Source organism: Halichoerus grypus, chromosome 10, assembly GCF_964656455.1.
Source record: "Halichoerus grypus chromosome 10, mHalGry1.hap1.1, whole genome shotgun sequence".
In the NCBI taxonomy this organism is placed as follows: Eukaryota; Metazoa; Chordata; class Mammalia; order Carnivora; family Phocidae; genus Halichoerus; species Halichoerus grypus.
In genome coordinates this window covers 123,717,648-123,740,644 of record NC_135721.1, presented here as the reverse complement: position 1 = coordinate 123,740,644, position 22,997 = coordinate 123,717,648, and the positions used below count along the sequence as shown (strand labels likewise).

The 22,997-nt window shown below is 43.4% G+C and overlaps 1 protein-coding gene across 2 annotated transcripts; it reads right to left on the bottom strand.

Annotated features, from left to right (window-relative positions):
- Positions 1 to 75: 75 nt before the first annotated feature.
- YWHAB (tyrosine 3-monooxygenase/tryptophan 5-monooxygenase activation protein beta) lies at positions 76 to 22,360 on the bottom strand. Of its 2 annotated transcripts, none has more exons than XM_036072058.2 (6): positions 21,223 to 22,360; positions 7,084 to 7,386; positions 4,794 to 4,917; positions 3,348 to 3,511; positions 2,319 to 2,414; positions 76 to 2,009 (listed from the first exon to the last, which is right to left on the bottom strand). In XM_036072058.2, the coding sequence occupies exons 2-6, from the start codon at positions 7,375 to 7,377 to the stop codon at positions 1,953 to 1,955; spliced, it is 735 nt and encodes a 244-aa protein (XP_035927951.1). In that variant the 5' UTR covers positions 7,378 to 7,386; positions 21,223 to 22,360; the 3' UTR covers positions 76 to 1,952. The 2 variants fall into 2 exon arrangements, with proteins under 2 accessions (XP_035927951.1, XP_035927950.1); XM_036072057.2 differs by lacking the exon at positions 21,223 to 22,360 and adding an exon at positions 18,973 to 18,996.
- Between the last annotated feature and the right edge of the window lie 637 nt (positions 22,361 to 22,997).

Sequence of the window (22,997 nt, the reverse complement as noted above, 5' to 3'; positions counted from 1 at the left end):
CACGAGTGAGTGTGACCAGAAGAGGGAGCTGGTCCTGGCAGTGACAGAGATGGCGCCATACATCAGTTCACAGGCAACTGATAAAATTTTTTATTTCACTTTTGAATTTTTACACTTTTCCTGATTATTCCGTGTTAGGGTGGGAACTAGAACTGTTTAAAAGACATACACAAATCTAGTACATCAATAACTGGGGATTTTTCTTTTTCTTTTTTTTTGCTATACTATTTTCACAACCACAGGAGTGCTTGCTAGGCAATATGACCGTCACAGAAGCAAACGTGAGGCAGAATCCTGGTAAGGAAAAACGGAAGCAAGAAAGAGCTACCAGATATACAGACAGGCTCGTTCCACATTCACTACTGCATTTTCAAGCGCCAAGTATTAACTGCACATTTTTGTTCAGCTAGAAAGGGGGGAGGGATTTTTTTTCTTTTTTCTTTTTTTTTTGGTTTTAAATCAGTGCATGAATGTTTCTTTTCTCATTTCAGCAGATGGACAAACAGGTGGACACTACAGCTACGTGGAATGTTCAAGGGAGAGGGGGTACTGTGAGACTGGTAGGCCTGGCTATTCTGGACTCTCCCCACTGTGGTGTTCATGCAACTTCCCTGCATTATAGGGTCTTGTTCAAACAGGTCTGTGAACTTGGCTGGAGGAGCACACTTGGGAGATCTGGTGACAGGTACTAACAAGCGTGATCAGGGCTGGCTGCAACACAGGGAGAAATCATGGGTATTTAAAAACACTTCTTTGATTCAATCTCGGTCTGACTGAAGAGCAACAAGCGTGCCGAGAACCGGAGGAAGCCAGAGCTGTGTGCTGGAAGCTCTTCTCAACTCTCTGAAGCGAGGCCTGCTGACCAAAGTGCTCGCCATCTTTGCTCACCCCCTTCAGGCCCCCACCCTGCCCAAACAGTAGTAAACAAAGAACAGAAGACAACGACAGAATTCAAAAAGAAAAAATGTTAAGGAAACAGGACAGAAACTTAAAGAGGGAAAAGAAAAACCAAAGGCAACAGTCAAAAAGGACAGTGGGAAGAATGTTTGATTTCAAAATTTAAAAGCCCCAAGCTAGGAAGCACCCAAAGACTGAGTACTTCTTAAGTGAAAGGCAATCTCTGTAGAACATGACTCTTAAAGGTATTACCCAGGAAACAGATAAGGCCATTCATGAGATACACGGCTTTTTTCTTCTTCAGGTCCTGGTTACAAGGAAAACAGATTCCACTACTGGAGCGCAAGTTGCAAATCAGTCAGATGGCTGTGGGAAAGGGGTGTCAGTCACGTGTTCTAGGAACACTGGACCTTTGCATGGTGTCAAAACCCAATTATCTGCCACAAAGAGTTTCCATTTCAGGCTTCGAGTTTACTCAGAGGAAGACACTGTGGACATCTGCAGTCACGAACTTTCGAGTGGCAACAGCCCAAACTGGCCAAGTGTCTGTAATCCCCAAAAAACAGGCAGAACTACTGTGAGTTGCTGTCACACTTGAATGTCACAGGACAGGTGTCTCACTCCACGTCCCAATATAATCTCTATAACTTTCTGTACAACTTTACAATGGAACTGTTATTTCAGTGACTAGTTTGATATCAGATTAAACTTTCCAAAAAGTTACACATAATTCAGGTCTAGTTTTTCTACCAGTAAGAGTTCTGCTAAGTTACAAAACCCCATAATCACAGTGTTCAGTTTAAAAAAAATTCAACACACAGTAATCCTATCAATGTTAATCAAAATCAAAATTTCAGAATGCCGTGGCATTTATGTGACCAATCTGAGTTTTAGATACAAACACCAGCTGTTTATCCCATGGACCATTTTGCTAGGCTGAGGCTGTGAAAAACTGAAAGTCGACATACGACTCTTTTTTTTTTTTTTTATCGCACAAAGGGATATATGTGGAGGGTACAGAGTGACATTGAACAGATCACGAAGCACAACAGACATTAGTTCTCTCCCTCCCCAGCATCTCCTTCATCTCCCTGGTTTTCCGACGTCCACAGCTGCAAGAGAAAAACAGAGCTCTAATCAAAACAGGGCTCCTAAAATGCACTCAGGGAGGTAGGCCCAGTCTGGACCACCTTATCTCACTTAACTGCTTCAAATTCTTACTGTCTTACTGCAGGCCGCAAGAACTGCGAAGGCCAAAACTTCAGCAGTCATTTACAACCAATTTAACAATTTAGTACATTTAACTCTACTTACAGGGTACAAATCCCCTCAAGTCTTAGGCAATAGTGAATTCTTAGGTCGGTGATAGGAACAAGACTCTACACCCTCCAAAAGCAGTGTTGTAAACCAGCAGTACTTACTGTGAGATTGTCCCTAAGCAACTGCATGATCAGGGTGCTGTCTTTGTAAGACTCTTCATTCAGTGTATCCAATTCAGCAATTGCTTCATCAAAGGCCTACAACAAAGAGCCTTTAGCTGACTGTCACAGGTTCTCTGGAGCTAGTTTAGCCCAATTTTTTTCTGTTAACAAATGAATATACTTTCTTTTCCTGTACAGTACTTTGGGGGAACTGAGGCTATTATTAATGACCTTGTTTGCTAGTTGTTTCAACAAACAGATAATGCATGTTTATAAAGCACCAACCAACAATGACAAAAAATTCCAGTAAGAACCTCACTATATGTGATAAGACAGCAGGTATTACTGTCAACCCAGCACAAATCCACATCATTTTTTAATTGCCAAAGATACTACTGGTAATCCTTTTCTTTCTTTACTAAAACTCAAAAGGTCTGGATACAAGGAATAAAGGGAAAACGGAAGTTCACAGCACTAAATCTGATTCAATTAAGTGATAGACCTTAGAGAATTCATTTCATGTACTTTTTCCAAAAAAAAAAAAAAATTTAAGTAACACTGTGCATGTTGAAAGACTAAAAAATATGTAGAAAAGGCGACTGAATTACTAATAGAAGATAGGAGGTAACCCAGCACACACAATGAAAACCTGGTCTGAGTTCTTTCACACAGCTGTAACTTCAAATCTCGGTACAAGGACTACAATACGTAACAGAGGCCTACAGAGCCCAAAGCTTGACAAGAAACAACACACTACCTTCCCCCTGAATTTTCTACAACCACCCCCAAACCAGTAATTACACAACGAAAACAAAAATCAGCAGGAAGTGTTGAGAAGAAATCAAAAAGTGACAGGTCTGTATTTATGTCACAAAAGATCTACTCCTCTCTCCAGAACATCTTCAGAGAGGTCTAGGACAATCAGTTGTTAAATTCAGGCAATAAAAAGAAGTTATTAAAAAAAAAAACCACCACACACACACAAGCAGTGTTTTACTACAATCAGAAACCCCAGAGGGTCTTTCTCACCGTTTTTGCCAGGCTGCAAGCCTTTTCAGGAGAGTTTAGAATCTCATAGTAGAAGACTGAGAAATTCAGTGCCAGGCCAAGTCGAATTGGGTGTGTAGGCTGCATTTCTTTCTTACTAATTTCAAATGCTTCCTGGTAAGCCTGCTGGGAGTTCGACACAGTGGCTATAAGAAAGATAAGAACATTAAAGGGGAGGTTCTTTCCTAGGTCATCACATGCTGGATTACCATCCAGTTATTTTACCACAGCACGCAAGAATGAGGAGTGATCAAAAAAGGGGTCAGTGTCTCCACCATCTGATTAACAACCATTTCTTACATGTTTATTCTAAGCCAAGTACTACATTAAATGCTTTGGGGGAAAGCAGAAATAACCTTCAACAAAATAGAACATGGGAAACAATATGCTCCAGTGGAAGAATCATGGACTTTAGAGAGTCAACAGACTCAAACTTGAATTCCCAACACTCATTCACTAAATGTGAATCTTGGAATAAGTGAAAACCTCCATGAGCCTTGGTTTCCTCATCAGAAAAACGGGCAGATCCCTACCGGAACTCATAGAATTGTGTAAGGAATAAATGAGACTCTAAAATACTTGCACATAGTAGGCACTTAATAAAGCAGAGCTGTAGTTCTCACCATCACAAAACGCTTATGTGATAAGGGAAACAAATCACTATTTACTACGGTGGTTTTGTACTATCAGACATTTTGAAGTTTTACTTCTAAAAACACAGATATCGGGGTGCCTGGGTGGCTCAGTCGTTGAGCGTCTGCCTTTGGCTCAGGTCATGATCCCAGGGTCCTAGGATCGAACCCCACGTTGGACTCCCTGCTCGGCAGGAGGCCTGATTCTCCCTCTCCCATTCCCCCTGCTTGTGTTCCTTCTCTCGCTTTGTCTCTGTCAAATAAATAAAATCTTTAAAAATAAAATAAAATAAAAACAGAGATACCAAATAATCCTCAAGTTTTTTGTTTTTTTTTTTAAGAAAAAGACCTCTTTAGGGGCGCCTGGGTGGCTCAGCTGTTGAGCGTCTGCCTTCGGCTTGGGTCACGATCCCAGGATCTCGGGATCGAGCGCATGGGGCTCCCTGCTCAGTGGCAAGCCTGCTTCTCCCACTCCCCCTGCTTGTGTTCCCTCTCTCGCTGTCTGTCAAATAAACAAATAAAATCTTAAAAAAAAAAAGAAAAAGATCTCTTTAAATGCACTACTTCATCACACTTTTAATGTTCCCTGCACTTTCCCCTTAGATACATTAATTTGTCCACCCCCATTACGCTGACCTGCTAACCACAGGTCAGCATAATGCTAATGGTCTTTTAAATTCTCAGTACTGTGATGTTCATATCTATGGTAAACAAAGCAAAAACTGTTTAAAATTAGTAAGGAGAACTGGCTCCACTATTGATCAAATTTCTTAAAGAAAAAAAAAAAGTTACTTACTTTGTTTATTATCTCCAGATGCCACCTCAGAAAGATATCTAAAATAATCTCCTTTCATTTTCAAGTAGAACACCTTGCTTTCTGGTTGTGTAGCATTGGGAATAAGATATTTGTCCAACAGCTCCTAAAAAATGATTCACATTCTGTTAAGAATCTGGAAATATTATTTACAAGATGTTAAAAACTATGTTTGAGATTCAAGACACACTACCACTTCTAAATAATTTTGAAGATTAAAAAAAAATAATCATTTGCATCCAAAGCTTTTAAGTGGTTTTTAGCCCAGGTCCTAACAGCAGATGCCTGTATTCTTCAGTTAAAAATCACTCTGACCATCCACAAGGGGTTGATTAAAGTATAGCCATACAATGGAATGCCACGTAAGGCCTTAAAAATGATGATGCAGAACTACACCGGTAACATGGAAAGGTTCTCAAAAGAAGTCTGAGTGAAACAAAAAGATCATAAGTACCACATGAATCCTATTTTAATATTAAAATATGTATGTGTACACGCAAATACATAAGAGAAAACTCTTTAAGGATATTGATCAATATGTTAATAATGATTCTCTATGTGATAGGATTAGAAATGATTTTTACTTTCTGATTTATACTCTTCTGCCTGGTCACCCCCCACCCCCTTTTTTAAAACCATGAACCTGTATTACTTCTGTAATTTAAAAAAAGAAAAAAATCTTTCTTTGGGGAGGAAAAAGGTGATAATAGAGCAAAACTGCCAAAAACTAAGTCGAAAATCAATCAGACCTGGGTAGAAATCCCTCCTCTGTCGTTTACCATCTGTGCCCCTGGACAAAAGATTTAAGCACCCTGAGCCTCAGTTTTCCCGGCTCTACAATGGGGAAGCATAATAGCCACCTTCTAGAGTAGTTATGAGGATAAATGAGCTAGTGTACATAAAGCGCTTAACACGATGCCTGGCACGTAGTAAGCACTCAAAAAGTAGCTAATACTATTATTAATAATAAATTCCTTTAAACATTTATGCTTACAACAAAAGCAGTTCTGAAGGAGTCCAAGCTTCGTATACAGAGCAATATTTTCGAAGAGTTGTTTTAGAATGTGGCATCCTGAAAAACTGGTTAAGAGGCAGTAAGTACCATGCTTTTCTTCACATTCTTTCAGATGCTCTTAAAAGCTGGTCTACATTTCAGGAATTATGGAACTTTCTTGCCCTTGGAATGCATGCCATACTTCATCTGAATACCAGATGTACCTAACAGTCAGGAATTAGTGCACCATTAACAAACCCCCAAATTACCAGCAGGCAACAAATTTAGCCGTGACACTCTTACACCATGAGTCTAACAAGAGCAGCTCAATGCAAAAGCTTAGTTGTAAGGGGACTTAATCAATCAAAGTGAGAAGACGCAAGGGGCAGTAGTCATTTTAATACTCTTTGCAGACAGACAGGGTGTAACTCCTTATGGTTTAGGGAGGAGGAGTACTGCCTGATGGCTGACAAGCTTTGTACTGGTTTTCAAAAGAAAGGTGTCATGGGCAGTAATTCGGAGAGGCAGCCAGCAGGGGAGGAGGTAGATCCACAAGTGTGAATTCCTTTTCCCTTCAAAGCAGCCCTCACCGTTCATTTTTACCTGATTTCACCTGGAAGAAAAAGAAAGTTCCCAGTGGGCTCAGGATGTGAGGGAAAAACAGTATGATCATGATTTGCTCTAGGATACGCACCCCTCCCATCCAACCCCAGACCTTGGCCAGAGCGAAACAGTTACGAATCAATCATCTGACTAAGGCTTATATAAAACCCAGGAGAGGACAATCCCCAAACCATTTTTGATTTGGCTTTGGAACGCAGGCCGAACTGACAGACGTCGCTTACTTTCAGGACCTTACACTGTGCGGACATGACTGGGAGAGGGTGACCGGGAGCTCGGCTTCTTGCTCCCGCCTCCCCAGCTGGAGATGACATCGCGGCTCGGCCACAGAACAGCCTATCTGTGGCTGCACCTACCTGAGAGCCTGCCTATATGCACTCAATTTCTAAAGAAAAGATGGAGGGACGTGGATGCATTGCTCCTGTTTGTCACAGGTCTTTTTGAAGGGAGAGGAAAATACCCCATTCGTGATGAGCAACCTCTGATCAAACAGGAGGTGAGAAAAATCACATCATATGCTTAAAAATCAGTTCCGACTGCAGCTTTCCAGTATATTCAGACACGTTTCTCTCATGAGCAGTTTGAGAGTTTGCATTTGAACGTTACATTAATACTGTTTGGAAATCGCCGTTTGAAACTGAAACCCTGGCCTCTTACCAGAACATCATTGCAGATATCCTGCAGTTCGGCCTCTATCTTCTCCCGGTACTCTTTGCCCATCTGCTGCTTCTTCTCATTCCTCTCGGTTTTCTGCTCAATGCTGGAGATGACGCGCCAGGAAGAGCGGCGGGCGCCCACCACGTTCTTGTAGGCGACGGAGAGCAGATTTCTCTCCTCATTGGAGAGTTCGTGCCCCTGTTCCGTGACGGCCTTCATGGCTGCAGCCATGTCATCATAGCGCTCGGCCTGCTCGGCAAGTTTGGCTTTCTGTACCAGCTCACTTTTATCCATGGTCGTTCCCTAGAACAGGAGCGAGAGAGAGAGAAGGGAGAGAAAGCAAGTGTCAGGCTTCAGGGCCCTGGAAATGCATGTGTGAACCTCCTTCCAACCCGTCTGGCAAGAATCATGTGTAAATATGAAACGTGTAGTTGCAAATGCCCTCCGCCATACTGAACATGAGCACTTACAGGGCTAAGTACCTTGCTAATTGTTTTGCCAATTAATTTTCCCAACAGTCTAAAGGGTAGATATGTTCACAACAATCCCTTCCCCCTCTTTCGAGGTGAAGAAATGGAGGTTCAGAGAAGGCAAGGGTCGTGCCCGCAACACTGCTAAGAGACCGCAGACTCCAGTCTCTCTGTCCCCACGAGCCTGATCTGCGTCCCCAACACATGCAGGCTGCTGAAGAACTTATTTCTTTAGAAGCTTATGCTAAATACACTTCCTTAACTTCTTTCAGGAATTGTCTGGTTTTGGCCAAATCTGGTTTCCCCCCACAGTATCAGGAAAAACACCTTAAGTCTGAGGATTGCCTCAATCTTAAAGCAAAGACAGGACTTTAAATGTTACATCTGGCAGTGCCCATCAAGCAGTAGGAACCTAAAAAAATAGGAGCCATTTTTGTCTTATCTTCTGCAATTTGCTAACTTGGAGGACACACTGTAGACAAGAGCATAAACTAAAGGCAGGCAGATCTGGCTCTTTCTAGCACCAGCTCTGCTACTTGCAAGTGGAGTATGACCTTGGTCACATCACCTAACCTCTGAGAGCTTCAATTTCCTTACTGGAAAGTAAGAACATTACCTACTCTCCGTGGGGCTGCTGTGAGAACAAATGACCTAATCTACGTAAAGGTGCTTTGAGAAGTTTAGAGCATTATGTACAAATTATCAGGCACTAATTTTCTATATGGTATAGGCTGTAAGAGATCGGTGTATTCAAGACACAACTCCAAACCATAATTGAGTTCATTTAAAATTTTTTCTGAAGTAGACAAAAATTTTAGTGACTTCAGCTTACCAAATCCTCTACACACCGATCAGGAAATACCCCTCAAATTATTCACCTCACCTTAGTCAATTCCCCACTATAATAATAACTATTTAGAGAGAATGCAGTAATTTTTGGATAATATGTAGCTAAAAAATTTTGTTAACCAATAAGTTTTATGCACTGTTAATTTACATTTCGATGTCTCCATCTGTGCCACAGTGTAAAAATACACTACTCTCTTAAAGTATAATACGGTAAATACTACTTTAAATAGTAGCAGAAGTATCAGTATTTTTAGAACAAATTCTTACAGGGGCACCTAGCTGGTTCAGTCAGTAGCGCATGTAACTCTTGATCTTGGGGTCATGAGTTTGAGCCCCATGTTGGGTGTAGAGATTACTTAAAAATAAAATCTTAAAAAAAACCCCACAAAACCCCAAATTCTTTCATTACAGCATACACAGTATCACAATTTAAGACTGAAAACAATAATTTTAAAATAGCAAAAGAAGGGGCGCCTGGGTGGCTCAGTCAGTTAAGTGGCTGCCTTCGGCTCAGGTCATGATCCCAGGGGCCCTGGGATCGAGCCCCGCGTCCGGCTCTCTGCTCAGCGGGGAGCCTGCTTCTCCCTCGCCCTCTGCCAAATAAATATTTAAAAAAAAAAATAGCAAAAGAAGTATTACCCTCTCCTCACAAAATGGTTTTGCCTCAAGTCATTTCTGTATTTTCAAGTGAGAAATCCTACAGACAGGGCCCTACCACATGAAACTGTTTTATTAGATGGAGCACAATGGTAAGATCTCCCCCAAATCTAAACAACTGAGAAGGAGTTGGTTCTCTAAGTCCAGGACTCCTATTTTTCTTCCCATGGCTTATTATCTAAGTCATACTCGAGCTGTGTCCTCCATAAGGCTCGCCAATTCTAAGCTTCCACTCAAGTGAAGCAAGTCTCACCTGATCTGCCTGACATCTTCACCCACGTCACTGGAATGAGACTGTAACAGAGATAATAATCCTCACGAAACATTCCACTTGCTCTCCTACATTTCCTGGCAGCCCCCAGGCCCTCAGGATGGGTCACAGGGTGAGTTATGTCATGAAACAGCAGAAATGATGCCATTTCCAGGTGAAAACTGTGAAAAGCCTGTATGTCATTCGCCAGGCTCTCTTCTCTGACATCAGGCGCCTAGAAGGCCATGTGCTCTCGACGGTGGCTAGTGCCTGTAGCCTGAGTCCCTGAGTGACTCTGTTGTACAGAGACTCCTATAGGCTGGCACTGGCCATGGCAGTGTGAAAAAGAAATCTGTTGGGTGAAGTCACTGAGATGTTGGTGCTATTTGTTGTCACAACACAGCCTAGTCTACTCTGATAAAAGTACATCAAAAGCGACGCCTGGGGCGCCTGGGTGGCTCAGTTTATGATCCCAGGGTCCTGGGATCGAGCCCCGCATCGGGCTCCCTGCCCAGTGGGAAGCCTACTTCTCCCTCTCCCTTTCCCCCTGCTTGTGTTCCCTCTCTTGCTGTCTCTGTCAAATAAATAAATAAAATCTTTAAAAAAAAAAAAAAAGGGACGCCTCGGTGGCTCAGTTGGTTAAGTGCCTGCCTTCGGCTCAGGTCATGATCCCAGGGTCCTGGGATTGAGTCCTGCATCGGGCTCCTTGCTCAGCGGGGAGCCTACTGCTCCCCCTGCTTGTGCGCATTCTCTCTCTGACAAATAAATAAAATCTTAAAAAAAAAAAGTACATCAAAAGGACACCATTCTGCGGCTTCAAATTACATACTTTCTCAGTTTATGTCTAACTTTCTTGACCGCAAAGCCTTTCAATCAGGATACAACCTCCATCAGCAAATAATCCTACTTCTTTGTTCCTCAAAGTGAGAAGAAGACAGAAGTTAACTTTTAAACAACTTCAGAAATGTCCAGTCTGCAGACAAATTCAAAGTTAGCAGTCATTCAGTGGCCCACTCCAAAGTTCATCAAACAGCACCTGCACAACTATACCAGGAAAGATTCCAATTAATAAAGTACTGGCCAAAAGCCAATTCAGAGCTAAGCCATCCCATGCAGCATTATAAAAGAGTAATAGAGAAATACAAAAGATCAACACTGCTAAAGATGCCATGAAACTCTTTGGCCTCACCAGGCCCCCCAATAAGCTCCTCTCCCAAACATTGAAAGTTAAATCACACCTCTCTGGAGAATCCTGACTACTCCTTGGGAGCTCCCAAAGGTACATGCCCTATTTCTCTCAAAATCAAATGTGGCCTGTTTGGGGAGCCAACTATTTTAAGATTCTTCAGGATCACTGGAAGAGCCCTTGGACATTGAGAGCCATCATGATATGGTAAGACCAAATGCATGCTTAAAAAATGTATCCATCTGTTTAAAAAAATTTAATTCCACACACACACACACACACACACCCAACTACAACAAACAAAATCCACAGCTAAATGTCCTGATGCCTACTGCTTACATAACTTTTGACTTATATAACATGGATTTTGAAGCAGCTAGACCAATTTCAACAGGAAATGGGTTACACAACACCCAGCAGTTTGGAGGAAGGCAGGAGACAAGGGAGATCTGGAATTCTTCCTAGTTCTACATCTGCACTAAGCCTCCCATTCACCCTCTCCCTAGATCCACTACCTGCAGTCCCCTTCATGTCTTTATGATCAGACCCATTCTTAAAACCTTGATCGAGTCACTTCCTGCTCAAAATTCTTTAAAGTTCCCTCCTGCTGATATAGCCAGATTCCCTCCTGTCATTGAAGATTTTCCAACTTATCTTCCTCGACTTTTGCCAAAACATGCCTTCCACACAATTTGTGCTTCTGCCAAACTGGTTTTCTTACAGAGTCTGCTTTTGTGTCTCCTTGTCTTTGCTCACCAAGCCACTCCCTCTGTCTTTTCCCATTTACTCAGCATACAAAATTCTTCACAGCATGGCTCAAGTGCCATCCCCTTCATGAAGCCTTTCTTAAGCTGCTAAGCTGGAGATGTCTCATATGATAGCCACCAGCCACATGGAGCTAGTGTCACATGTGGAAATTGTGATATACTCTCAACAAAGTATTTCATCTATACCTCTCTTAATGTCCTATCACATTTCTCCAGTACTAAAATTATTTGTATATATCTTGAAGTCCCTCGCCACACCATCAACTCTTTCGGGCAGATCTCCCACAGTGCCTTGCACATAATTAGTATGAACAAGCATCTGCTGAATGAATGAACAGATCCCCAAATGAAAGAATAAAACTGCAAATTTGGCAGAGTTTTCTCTCTGCTCAAATAATTCAAAGCACCTATTCTTTACAAGCACATTAAATCCTCATGTGTTGTATTCCTGCACCCTACTTCAAAATTACTCAGTCAAAGATGCAGCACAGGGAATGTTGTCAGTGGTACTGTAACAGCGTTGTACAGTGACGGATGGTGGCTACATTTGGGTGAGCACAGAATTAACACATCGACTTGTCGAATCACTATCTCGTACACCCAAAACTAATGTGCCACTGCGTATCGACTATACTTCAATTAAAAAAAAAAGAAGAAAAACAAAGTGACTCTTAGTCCTGCCGTCACCCTCACTCAGTCACTTTGAATGACTCTCTTTTGGGCAGCTCCATCTAAACTCTGCCTGGCCTTCGAAGTCCTTCATGATTTTGGCTCTTCCGTACCTGTCAGGCTTTATCATTGGCCACACTCCAGAATGCTCTCCTATTTATTTCCTGCTATGCAAACTCTATCCATCCAACTGGCTAAAAAGTCTTCCATGGTTACCCCAGCCCCCAACTGAGGTACCAGCCTGTGAATCCAAGCACACCTGTAGCCTATCACACCGTCCAGGGCCTACACTACATACGTTTGCTGGTACAGATGAGGAGTAGTGTCCTTTTACAAGCAGTTCCACGTGTTTATGTCCTCAAAGGAAAGCTTCACATTTGTTTCTCATTTAAGGTCTCACACTGTGCCAAGCACAAAACTAATGCTCAAATAAATAGCTGTAATTTTTTTTTTTAAGATTATTTATTTGAGAGAGAGAGAGAGAGAAGGTGAGAGAGAGAGCACAAGCTGGAGGGAGTGGGAGAGGGAGAAGTAGACTCCCCGCCGAGCAGGGAGCCCAATGAGGGGCTCGATCCCAAGACCCTGGGATCATGACCTGAGCCAAAGGCAGACGCTTAACCGACTGAGCCACCCAGGCGCCCCTGTAAATTTTTTCAACAAGTCAGTACTGAGAGAGCAGAAAGAACCCAGGGCAGCTGTATGCGGGAGAGCAGAAAGGCAGCACGACTAGGTCTAAGAGAGGGATGTGTACTACAAAGCCATGTGCACTTGTTCAACGTCAGCCTTCCAATCTGTACACTGGAGATACAGCACCCTCCTCAGAAGACGTGCTGTGAAGAGGAGATGCAGGGAATTAAAGGAAATCTTTTCTAAAAATGCATCGTGCAAACCAAATCGAAGTACTGTTGTTCATCTCACAGGACCTACACATCACTGTTTCAGACCACAGTGTGAGCTTGGATTCTTATTTATTTATTTATTTATTTATTTTTAATATTTTTTATTTATTTATTCGACAGAGAGAGACACAGCGAGGGAGGGAACACAAGCAGGGGGAGTGGGAGAGGGAGAAGCAGGCTCCCCACAGAGCAGGGAGCCCGATGTGGGAGTCGATCCCAGGACCCTGGGATCATGACCTGAGCCTAAGGCAGTCGCTTAACCGACTGAGCCACCCAGGCACCCGGATTCTTATTTATTTAACATACAACCCATGAGAAGGAAAGCAAGTCTAGATTCATCTCCTACAGGAAGTGAATATGTTACAGTGTTAACGTTAACATTCCTAGATAAGACTCCACCCTTCAATAGCCTCAAAACGGACACAGGTGAACTGTAACACTTTTATCCAACAGTTCCTAATTGAATTTTCTTGAACTGAATGCTAAGAAGTGATGGTTTATAATCAGGACCTACTTTTCTTCTAAGACTTTCAATCAATGTCCTACACCAAGAAAAACCTCAGCAAGAGAGCCTTTATTTGCCTCCTAAAAAACCTTAAAAGACTGCAGTTTCACCATCAGGCCTGATACTAATAGCACAAAGACACCAGAGCAAACTTCTCCTTGTGCTGGGCACAGATCTGGGCAACAGAGAGATGCCTCCGAACAGTTCTCAAGCACAGCCACAGGATGATGATGGGTGTCTATCTGTTCTAAGCCACTGGATGCAGCACTTTAGAGGAATGGGAAGCATGTGCTGGTTAAAACAGCAATGCTTAGTGAAAAACTGGAAACAATCTAAATATCTAACAGGGGAGAGGTTAAGAAAAGGGACGGCTGGTCCAAGACTATGTGGTTGTCAAAAGAAGAGATTTAATGTCATAGATCTGGTTAAAGAGATACATATAATAGGAATAAGGAGAAAAAGATGTGCAAAAGTATTTTATTTTCGTAAAACACCCCTAAAAAGAATATTATGAAAAATAATTCTAAGGGTGCCCATGAAATAACAGGATTTCCTTCAAATACATGAAACCTCAAATCTGACAGTAAATGCTGAAACAAGAGTATCTATGAACCAATCAAGGTCCTCTGTTTCAAAATTCTTTGCCTAAGGGATTTCTCTTATCCAGGTTCAGGATACTCAGAGGCCATCTCCCAGGGGCCAGAAGCAGACATCCAAGTATAAGAGGGTAAAAATAAAAATACAAATGACTACCCACTGTTAAACCGTATTTTTTTTTAAAAAGCAGCCTTGCAAAGGAATAATAAATAAATAAATAAAAGCAGCCTTGCAAAGGAAGAGAATGACCTTGTGAAATGTGACCTTTAGAAGTACTGAACTTTCAGCTATGTTTTGTTTTCAAAAAAAGAGGCTCAATTTTTTTTTTTTTAAAGTAGGTTCCACACCCAATGTGGGGCTTGAACTCACAACCCTGAGATTAAAAGTTGCATGCTCTACTGACAGAGCCAGCCAGGTGCCCCATGCTCAATTCCGAAATACTGAGCTTTAATTGAATTTGATAATTTCCTAGAAATTTAAAATTATGGATTCCATTGTCTATCATGTGTGAGGATTACTAAACCTCTATTATGAAACACAGGAATGGAATTTGTTTCTAGGAAAGCCCTACATACTACAAATCTCAGCTTCTAAAGAGAAATCAGGCGATTTTTAGAGTAACTTCTCTGAACCTCAGTTTCCTTAAATGTTAAAAGGAAACATTAGCAGCTTTCAAGGATGTACAAAAAAATGGCTAGATGATGCTGGTCAGAGTAAAGGCTCAGTAGGTACATTCTTACTCTTTTTGTTTTGGTTTGGATTTTTTTGGGGGGGGAGGTGACAGAGGGAGAGAATCTCAAGCAGACTCCACGCTCAGTACGTGGAGCCCAACGCAGGGCTGGATCTCACGACCCTGAGATCATGACCTGAACCGAAATCAAGAGTAGGACACCCAAATGACTGAGCCATCTAGACACTCCAACACATTCTTACTCTTATGCTATTTCATAAAAATGTAATGCATATAATTTAATGTGTGTTGAAACCACTGTAATGAAAACACTACCAGTATGTCCAGGAACTTTTCTCAAAATTCACAAGAAATACAATTAGAACAGCATGGTGCTCGCCTCTGAGAGCTTACACTCCCCGGGTAGGAACAGAAGATGGCACATATTTAAGGGTTATAAAGCTTCTTGAAGAAGCAACCAGCTAGAATTAGAGGGAAGAGGTTTGGTTTAAAAGTGGCTGGGTCCTCACTGGTTTTCTGGGCTGGAGAGGTTCTGCCAGGAGAGAAAAAGGATACTCCAGGGCGCCTGGGTGGCTCAGTCGTTAAGCGTCTGCCTTCAGCTCAGGTCATGATCCCGGGGTCCCGGGATCGAGTCCCACATCGGGCTCCCTGCTCAGCGGGAAGCCTGCTTCTCCCTCTCCCACTCCCCTTGCTTGTGTTCCTGCTCTCGCTGTGTCTCTCTCTGTCAAATAAATAAAATCTTTAAAAAAAAAAAAAAAAAAAAGGATACTCCAGGTAGGTACAAAAAACACCAATGTATGAATAAAGAGCACATTATGTTTTTCTAGATGAAACTGAGGAAATCAAAGGCCAAAGCAGATAAAGAGATGAGCCGAGTTATGAATCTGGAGAGAAAACTGACAGGAGCATCTTAAAAATCTGGACTCACAAGCTTCCATGGGGTAAGGAACTGACAGTAAATTCTGACTAGCGTTCACAGTCGTACCATTCCAGACAGAGCACCCACAGCACCACAAGGCCAGAGTTACAGTTCCGGAGTCACTCTGCTAAGGGAAAAACAGATGCCAAGCTACAGCAGGGGGGACTTGAGAAAGTCAGTGGGGCCGGGTGGTTAGGGGGTGTTACCCAGAAAAAGTGAAGTACTCCTAGCTCTTATTCACTGAAAAACACCCACTCTAAAAATGTCTCTGTGCCATTCTACACACAAATTTCACAGTCCTGTCATAAACTGAACTCCATTCAAACATTTGCCAGCTCTCTGTTAGAAAATTAAACACAGCATGTCCTAAGTACAAAATCATTAGCACTGATGTCCAGCAAACACAGAATTGTGGAGGGAAACTTCACTTCCACTTCAAAATCTCTTCCCTCTTCCATATCAGTTGTTCAGTATCACTGTTAATTATGTCCAATTAGCCAAAATTAAACTTTAAAAAATGGAGGTATTGAATGACATGCCCAAGGTCACGCACTGTGAATCAACAGCAGACAGGACAATAAATTAACCTCTTGGCGTTAGGTGATCAATCCTAGACAATCTGCTAATTCTGATCCATAAACACAGCTCCATTGGTCAATTCTGTGAATAGGGTTCAAAAGCTTTGAGCCCACCAACATAATGGACTGACCCAGCCCAATTTACCAGTACCATACACCAACGCCATAGGTTACCTGACCTCTGTTTTCTCATGCATAAAATAGGCAAATCTATTTAATATGGCTCTTGGAAAGAGTAACTTAGTTCATGATGCAAAATACTTAAGTCTCTACACACTGTAAGCACTCAAATGGCAGCCACACAAAATTCTAACGAACGTGGTCAGCCAGGGAAGGGACACTACCTACAACACCTCATTTCTTTTAAATCCAGATGGATTTCTTTAAAGACTTTCACAAGAAAGGCACATGTTAACTTACCTATGCCTATTTCTAAAGTAGCACTTAGCATAGTTTACTGTAAATGTCTTTACTGACTCCCACACTGGACTGTGAGCTTAAGGGAGGAACCCAGACTTTTATCTCTGGGTACACAACGTGTGGCACAATGCGTGCCATGCTGAGTATGACTATTTGATCACTTGGTGCACTTTTTAAAAGAAGTGCACAAGGCTGTTATTTCCTATGTGGACAGAGGTAAGTAGACCACACCTGACCTATAAAGTACAGACTATATTTATCCTCTGCCTTAGTCTACTTTAGAATAGAGCCACCCCAGCTCCAATCAGGAAACAACACTATGCTTTTTGACTTATATTTCTTAGCTACCAATTTTTATATTTATAGATTCAAACTGAGTTTCAACAAGCCCTTGGAGTACTTTCTGTCCATCTCCTCTTTTCCCAAAAGTCCATACCAGCTAACTGATTCAGTAAACATAACAAAAATACCCATCATTTATAGTTTACCCAAATGTGTAAAGCACTAGGGCTTTATTATCAATTCATTTAATCCTAAACATTCTATGAGGTAGGTGCCACTGTCCCCTTTTATAGATGCCTAGAGTAACTTGCCCAGGGTCACACGGTAAAATGGGTACACGCCTTTCCTCTGTGTGGCACTAACGCCTAACAATCAACTATGATTCTCACTGCGTACTTTTGGAAAAGACAGAATGGACAATTTTTCAAAAAAACCATACAGAGTTATCACAGCGAGGTTTCAGGGATTGGCCTTAATTTATCTAGCTTTAAAAATCAAACTTAAGTTAAAAACAGCACATGCCAAAAGCTCAACAGACTATCAAACAAGCTTTAAGGTGAGGTTTGTGGGCAAACAGTAACAATGGCCAGGACTCGTATCTACTTTATTGTCACCTCTGTCCAGGTCAAGGCCATTCAGAAATAACTTTTTACTGCTGGGTCTCTTAGGGAAAACAATGAAATAAAACTAACAGGAAGAAACTTACATAAGTGAGGACTGGCCATATTAAAAAAAAAAAAGTCCTCTCTCTAACCTACAGTCTGCTGGGAATGACTTGTTCTCTTGAGGCCATCAATCAATCTCATCTCATTATAAGTACATATTAGAAACACATAACTATGCCTATATTAGAAGATCTTTTAGCCCAGAAAGCAGTAAGCTTTCTTACTTGGCTTTTAGCACATGTATCCCAAAATAGAAAGTACTTTAGTCTCTTTTTCCTCCCTAAGTATTCCCCTTAGAAAAATTCCCTTAGAATCCAGCTCCAACTGTTAAGTTTCTCCCCCATGACATACAGATGACTGCCAGAACCATACTCGTGTGGAGACCAAGATGGTTGTAATGCTTAAAAATTGCTTTTATCCAATGAATTTCTTGCCCTCTTGCTAGTGTGAATTGTCTGTCACCTCTCCCTAGAAAAATGTAGGAACCAAGGAACGAAAGTCCCTTTACAAGTCAATCTTAGTTCATTCTGGGGTATCCTTATTCCTTAAAGGAAAATTGCCCAGTTCGGTGCCTCCGAAAGAACAGGAAGCCAAATACGACATAATTCACTATTATAATTTACTATTTCCTCATCTCTTCCTCCCCGACAAAATATGGAAAATCTAAAAATCTATAGAAAAAGTAGTATGATAAACCAAAATTAGTGATGGGAGTCCTGACCAAATTCTGTTAGATGAAGAACCAAGTCTTAGATAAATCAGCATGGCACAAAGTAACTGATGAACTGTCTCCCTAGTATGAAGAAAAGGCTAGAAACACTGGGTTTTTCACAAGCTTGCTTCCTGATGCACACCAGCAGTATCATCCCCACAGGCCAGAAGGAATATAGTCCCTCCAATAAATCACACATGTATCTTCAAAAATAGCTAAAATTCCTGTCCAAACACATTCAATAGGATACATGTAAAGAAAAATTAAGGACTAAATGGTGTTCACATGAAACATGCTCCACCACTGGACACTTATCATTAAAGCCAGACTGCCTGGGGTTGATTCCTGGCTCCAGTACTTACTTACCTTGTGCTGTGTGGGTGTGTGTGTGTGTACCCCGGGGAAAATTATTTAACTCTTCTGTGCCTCAGTTGCCTCATCTGTAAAATGGGGCTAACAATACTTACCTACCATTGGTTGTTATGAAGGCTTCGTTAGCATGTGTAAAGGGCTTAGAACAAAGCCTGGCACATAGTAGGCAATGTGATACTATTATTATTATAGACTATTTGCCCTGATGCTACCTCATCAGTTGCTGAATAAATCACATACAGATAAGATTCTATGTGTCTATGCCATATAGCAATATCCTGTATCTAGTCTCTATGTATATTCACGGATATGGTCAAATAATATTTATTAAACACCTACTATATCCCAAATGCTTATTTTGATTATTGAGTTTATCACAAGAACACAACAAAGACTATTACCATTTGCATTGTACAGATGAGAAAACAGGCTCAGAAAGACTGGAGATGCTGTACACAAAATAAAGTTCTACAATAACATATCAATTTTTGAAAGCAACACGTATACAAAGCAGGGATGGGTCTCATCAGAATGCAGCTGGAGAAAAAAAGAAAGCCATTAATAGTGAATTCTGTGATTCAAAAAACAAAACCAAAAGCTTGTACTTAACAGTTTACAGTTTGTAAAAAGGCCCCAAGACAACTCTGGAGATAGAGAAACTAAGAACCAGAGATTAAGTAACGTACTGAATATCCCACAGTTAGAAAATGCTGCAGGCAAGACCTGAATCAAATTTATCTGACTCCAGGTCCAGTGCTCTTTGTTTCTGTATCCACAGCCAAATGAGCAAAAGGCACTTTTCGCAGTGGCTCAAATCTCTGGAGACTCTGCCTCCGGAACTAGCATCATGGGATTTGCTCAGCCTGGTTTTATGGAGGCTGCCTCCCTGATCTATAGAGCTCCAATTCTAAAATGGCTTCAACATAACACAAGCACTGCATGATGGGAAATGTACAGAAGATTATAGGGTAGGAGCCATACTCCAGGGGCTGACAGTCCAGAAATATTTGCTCCTGATGAATGAGGATATTCAATCTAAAAACTAGGCGTGTGGTCTAGGCCAAATTACCTCATTTCTCATAAAGACTTCATCTGTAATATGGGTGAATGGTTTCTTATCTCACTGAAAAGAGAGGCTAGGAAGATCATTCAGCAGTTGCTACTGGATTATTACTCTTCCATTTGGAAGACCACACCTAAAATTCTAAGTTGGGTCTAGTAAAACTAAGAGGTTTTACCCTCACCCTCCTGTATGCTTCTAAGGAAAGAGATCCAAGAAAAATGAGGGCTCAGACAACTCCTGAGAAATGGGGTACACTGGAAGCAGTCAAGAAGAAATCACTAAGAATCAAACATTATTTATACATACACATTTCCAAAGAGAAAATGCAAAAAGCTGAGTAGCCACGTGTCCAGTTCTATAAACTGCCTATATGTGTGGTTTCGTATGAACAATTGAGACACAGTGAGAAATGCAGAAAATTTTCATATTCTTGAAAGTGCTTCATCTTTCTTTTTGGATCCTGTGGCCACCTGATTTTGTATGTTCCTAACATCATCCTGCCAAATCCGGTCTCCCACATACAGCAAGTAAAATCAGAGTCTGATGCTTATCTAGCCTTACCAAAAAGAAAAGAAGTGAAGACAAGGACAAGAGACATGCATTTTTACGGAAAGGTTGGCAAACTGTCTTACCAATACTGCCACCTTTGAAAGCCCCATTACATGCATTCTCCATTTGCAATAGACAAAGATGTACTCAATCCTCTGAAGAAAAGGGGCCCAAATCAATCCTATCCCTTCCCTACCACCAGAGAGGCCACCAGGCAAATTTCAGTCCTAAAAACGTGGTAACACACAGTATGGGGGAATTTGGGGTGAGGACAAAAGACTCTGGCATTAAATGACGGTAAATACCGTGGGAAAACACTCCCGATTTTCAGTCTCCGATCTTTTTTTTCCTGGAGATCAGGCCTGACTCAGTAATCGGTTCCAACAAATGCCTTTTCTTGACTCAACCCTCAACCTTGTGCTTCTCAGGAAATCTCGGGTCCTGCTAGGCTCCCAAACCAGCGAACGATGATGAAATGGCTTTACTGCAAAGTGGGAGGGGGGGGGGTTTTCCCTCTGCTCTCTCCCAAGGTTAAACCCCTTACCCATCCAGAGGGGGTCAACAGAGGCCCTGGGGCTCGAAAACTCGCCCGTATTTGGTTAAATTTTAATTTTTGGAAACCAGAAAGCAAGGAGCAGGGGTGACAGGGCTTAAAGGGTCGGTTTTCGCCGCCCGAGGAGCAGGGAGGGGTCGCGCGGGCATCGAAGGTAGGTGGGGAGGGAGGGTCGGGGGTCCACGGCTCAAGGTCCCTTCCGACCCCGTACGGAGCCGCACCCCGCCTGCAGGGCAGGGCCGCAGGCGGCGAGGGCTGCCTGGGCCTTTCCGAGAGCTAAGGGGCCCGGCCCCGGAAACAGGGAGGGGCCGCGGCCAGGCCGGGCCCGCGCCACAGACGGCCGCGCGGGGCCGGGGAAGCTGCGCGCCACCACCTCCCGGGGCCCACCCGCGGGTCGCCCGCGTCGCCACGGCAGTCGCCGCCGGGGGGGGGGGGCTTCGCGCTTGGGCCCCCAGGGGCCCCGGGCGGACCCTGCGCCGCACTCACCGGGGGAGGGCAACAGGAGGCAAAGACGCTTGTGAGCGAAGCTCCGAGCGCGGTGACCGCTTCCTTCCCAAGCCCACTCCTCAGGCGGCAGCGGCGGCGGCTGCAGTAGCGACGGCGGTAGCAGCTACCCCGGCTCCGGAATCGGCGGCGGCGGTGGCGGCAGCTCCACTTCCGCTCCGGTCACCACTTCCGCTCCGGCCCGAGCCCCGCCCCGCCCCTGCGCCGGCTCCTCATTGGGCGAGCGGGGCACGGGGTTGCCCCGGCCGTCCGAGAGGGGCGCTGGCGGAGGGAGGAGGAAGCAGCGCGGAGACCCGGACGCCGCGGACCGGGAGCGAGGAGGGGGCGGACTGAGGGGGACGGAAATGGAGGCGGGGGGCGGAAAGAGGCAGTGGGAGAAGAGGGGGCGGAGCTGGGGGGGAATGTGTGGGAACCGGGGGTACTGGGCGAAGCGAGGGCTTGGGCGGGCCCGAGCCCCCGGTGCTGCGCTCCTTCCTTGGGCTCGAACCCGGCAGGGCCAGGCCCACAGACGCCGGGGTCATCGGTTCCCTCCCCACCCAAAAAGGAATCGCCACCGGTTCGGAAGCTGAGGTCAATCCCCTTTGGCTGTGTGGTTTGGGAATACTGGACCTAGGGAAGGACAGAAATTGCTCATGCCTCAATTTTCGCTTAATCTTCCGTCAGCCCTTCGAGGCACTCATCATTTTCTCCTTTTGTGGACAGGACAGGCCACGTGAAGTGCCAGGAATCGAACCGGCCAAGTCTTTTGTTTTGTTTTGTTTTTGAAGCCCGTGTCTCCGATCTCTTCGTTGAGACACGCCCTTCCCAAGGCTCCTAGGGGAAGCTTAAGGAGAAGAAACCGACCTTTACAGCCCCCCACTCAGTTCTCCAGAATGTCTCTCACCTCCTCTCCCTCCCTTTCATTCATTCTTGGAACAAATATTTATGGAGCAGGCTTTGTACTTAGTGCTGGAGACACAGCAAGCACAAGGCTGCTGGGCCCTGCTGTCCTGGAGTTGACAGTCTGGTAGGAGAAAGAACAAAGTAAATAGGCCTTTGTCATCTCTCCTTTACCCTTACTTAGCTGAATGATAGACTTCTAACTCATCACCCTACCCTCAGCCCTGCCCCCATCAACTCTTTAAAAAATGCCATTCTTATCTTCCCGTTCTTGCTTAAATCCTTTGGTGGTTACTCAGACCTGGAAGACAAGTGATAAGCTCCTTGAGTGTGACCGTGTCGAGGTTCCCCAGAAGCCGCCCTTAACCTTCCGCCTTTCCCTGCTCTTTCCCCTCCATCATAAAACCCCATTTCAATTGGATGATGCCTTATCCTCCCACTATGCCCGCTCCAGTATTTCTAAACCATTTGTGTTAGTTGCCAACATTTTTTAAAGACTGAGCGATTTCTGTGTGACCAGAAATCGGCTTCAGTGCCTTGTCTGGCAACACTGTGTCCACATTTCTGTGTGGCAACAATTGGCTGAAGCCAAGGAGTAACTGCCCACTCTAGGTCAGGCATAGACTTTTCAAAGTGCCAGGGTCCCCTCCTGACCCGAGTCTGCTTTTCTCATTTATGTTATCTGTCATATAGGCATTTGTGCCAGTGACCCCTACACTTTTAACTTGAGCAAGAGTGAAAGAGGATGTTGTGTAATGTAAACAGCATGGATTTGACATTAAAAACACAGGATTTGGGGCACCTGGGTGGCTCAGTCGTTGAGCGTCTGCCTTCGGCTCAGGTCATGATCCTGGGGTCCTGGGATCGAGCCCCGCATC

What these genes read in the sequence shown, in the direction of transcription:
- YWHAB (XM_036072057.2), bottom strand. An exon ending in ATATCTGCAATGATGTTCTG is followed by an intron (nt 4,918 to 7,083) that starts GTAAGAGGCCAG and finishes ATCATTTTTTAG; the next exon opens with GAGCTGTTGGACAAATATCT. An exon ending in TGCTTAGGGACAATCTCACA is followed by an intron (nt 2,010 to 2,318) that starts GTAAGTACTGCT and finishes TTTCTCTTGCAG; the next exon opens with CTGTGGACGTCGGAAAACCA.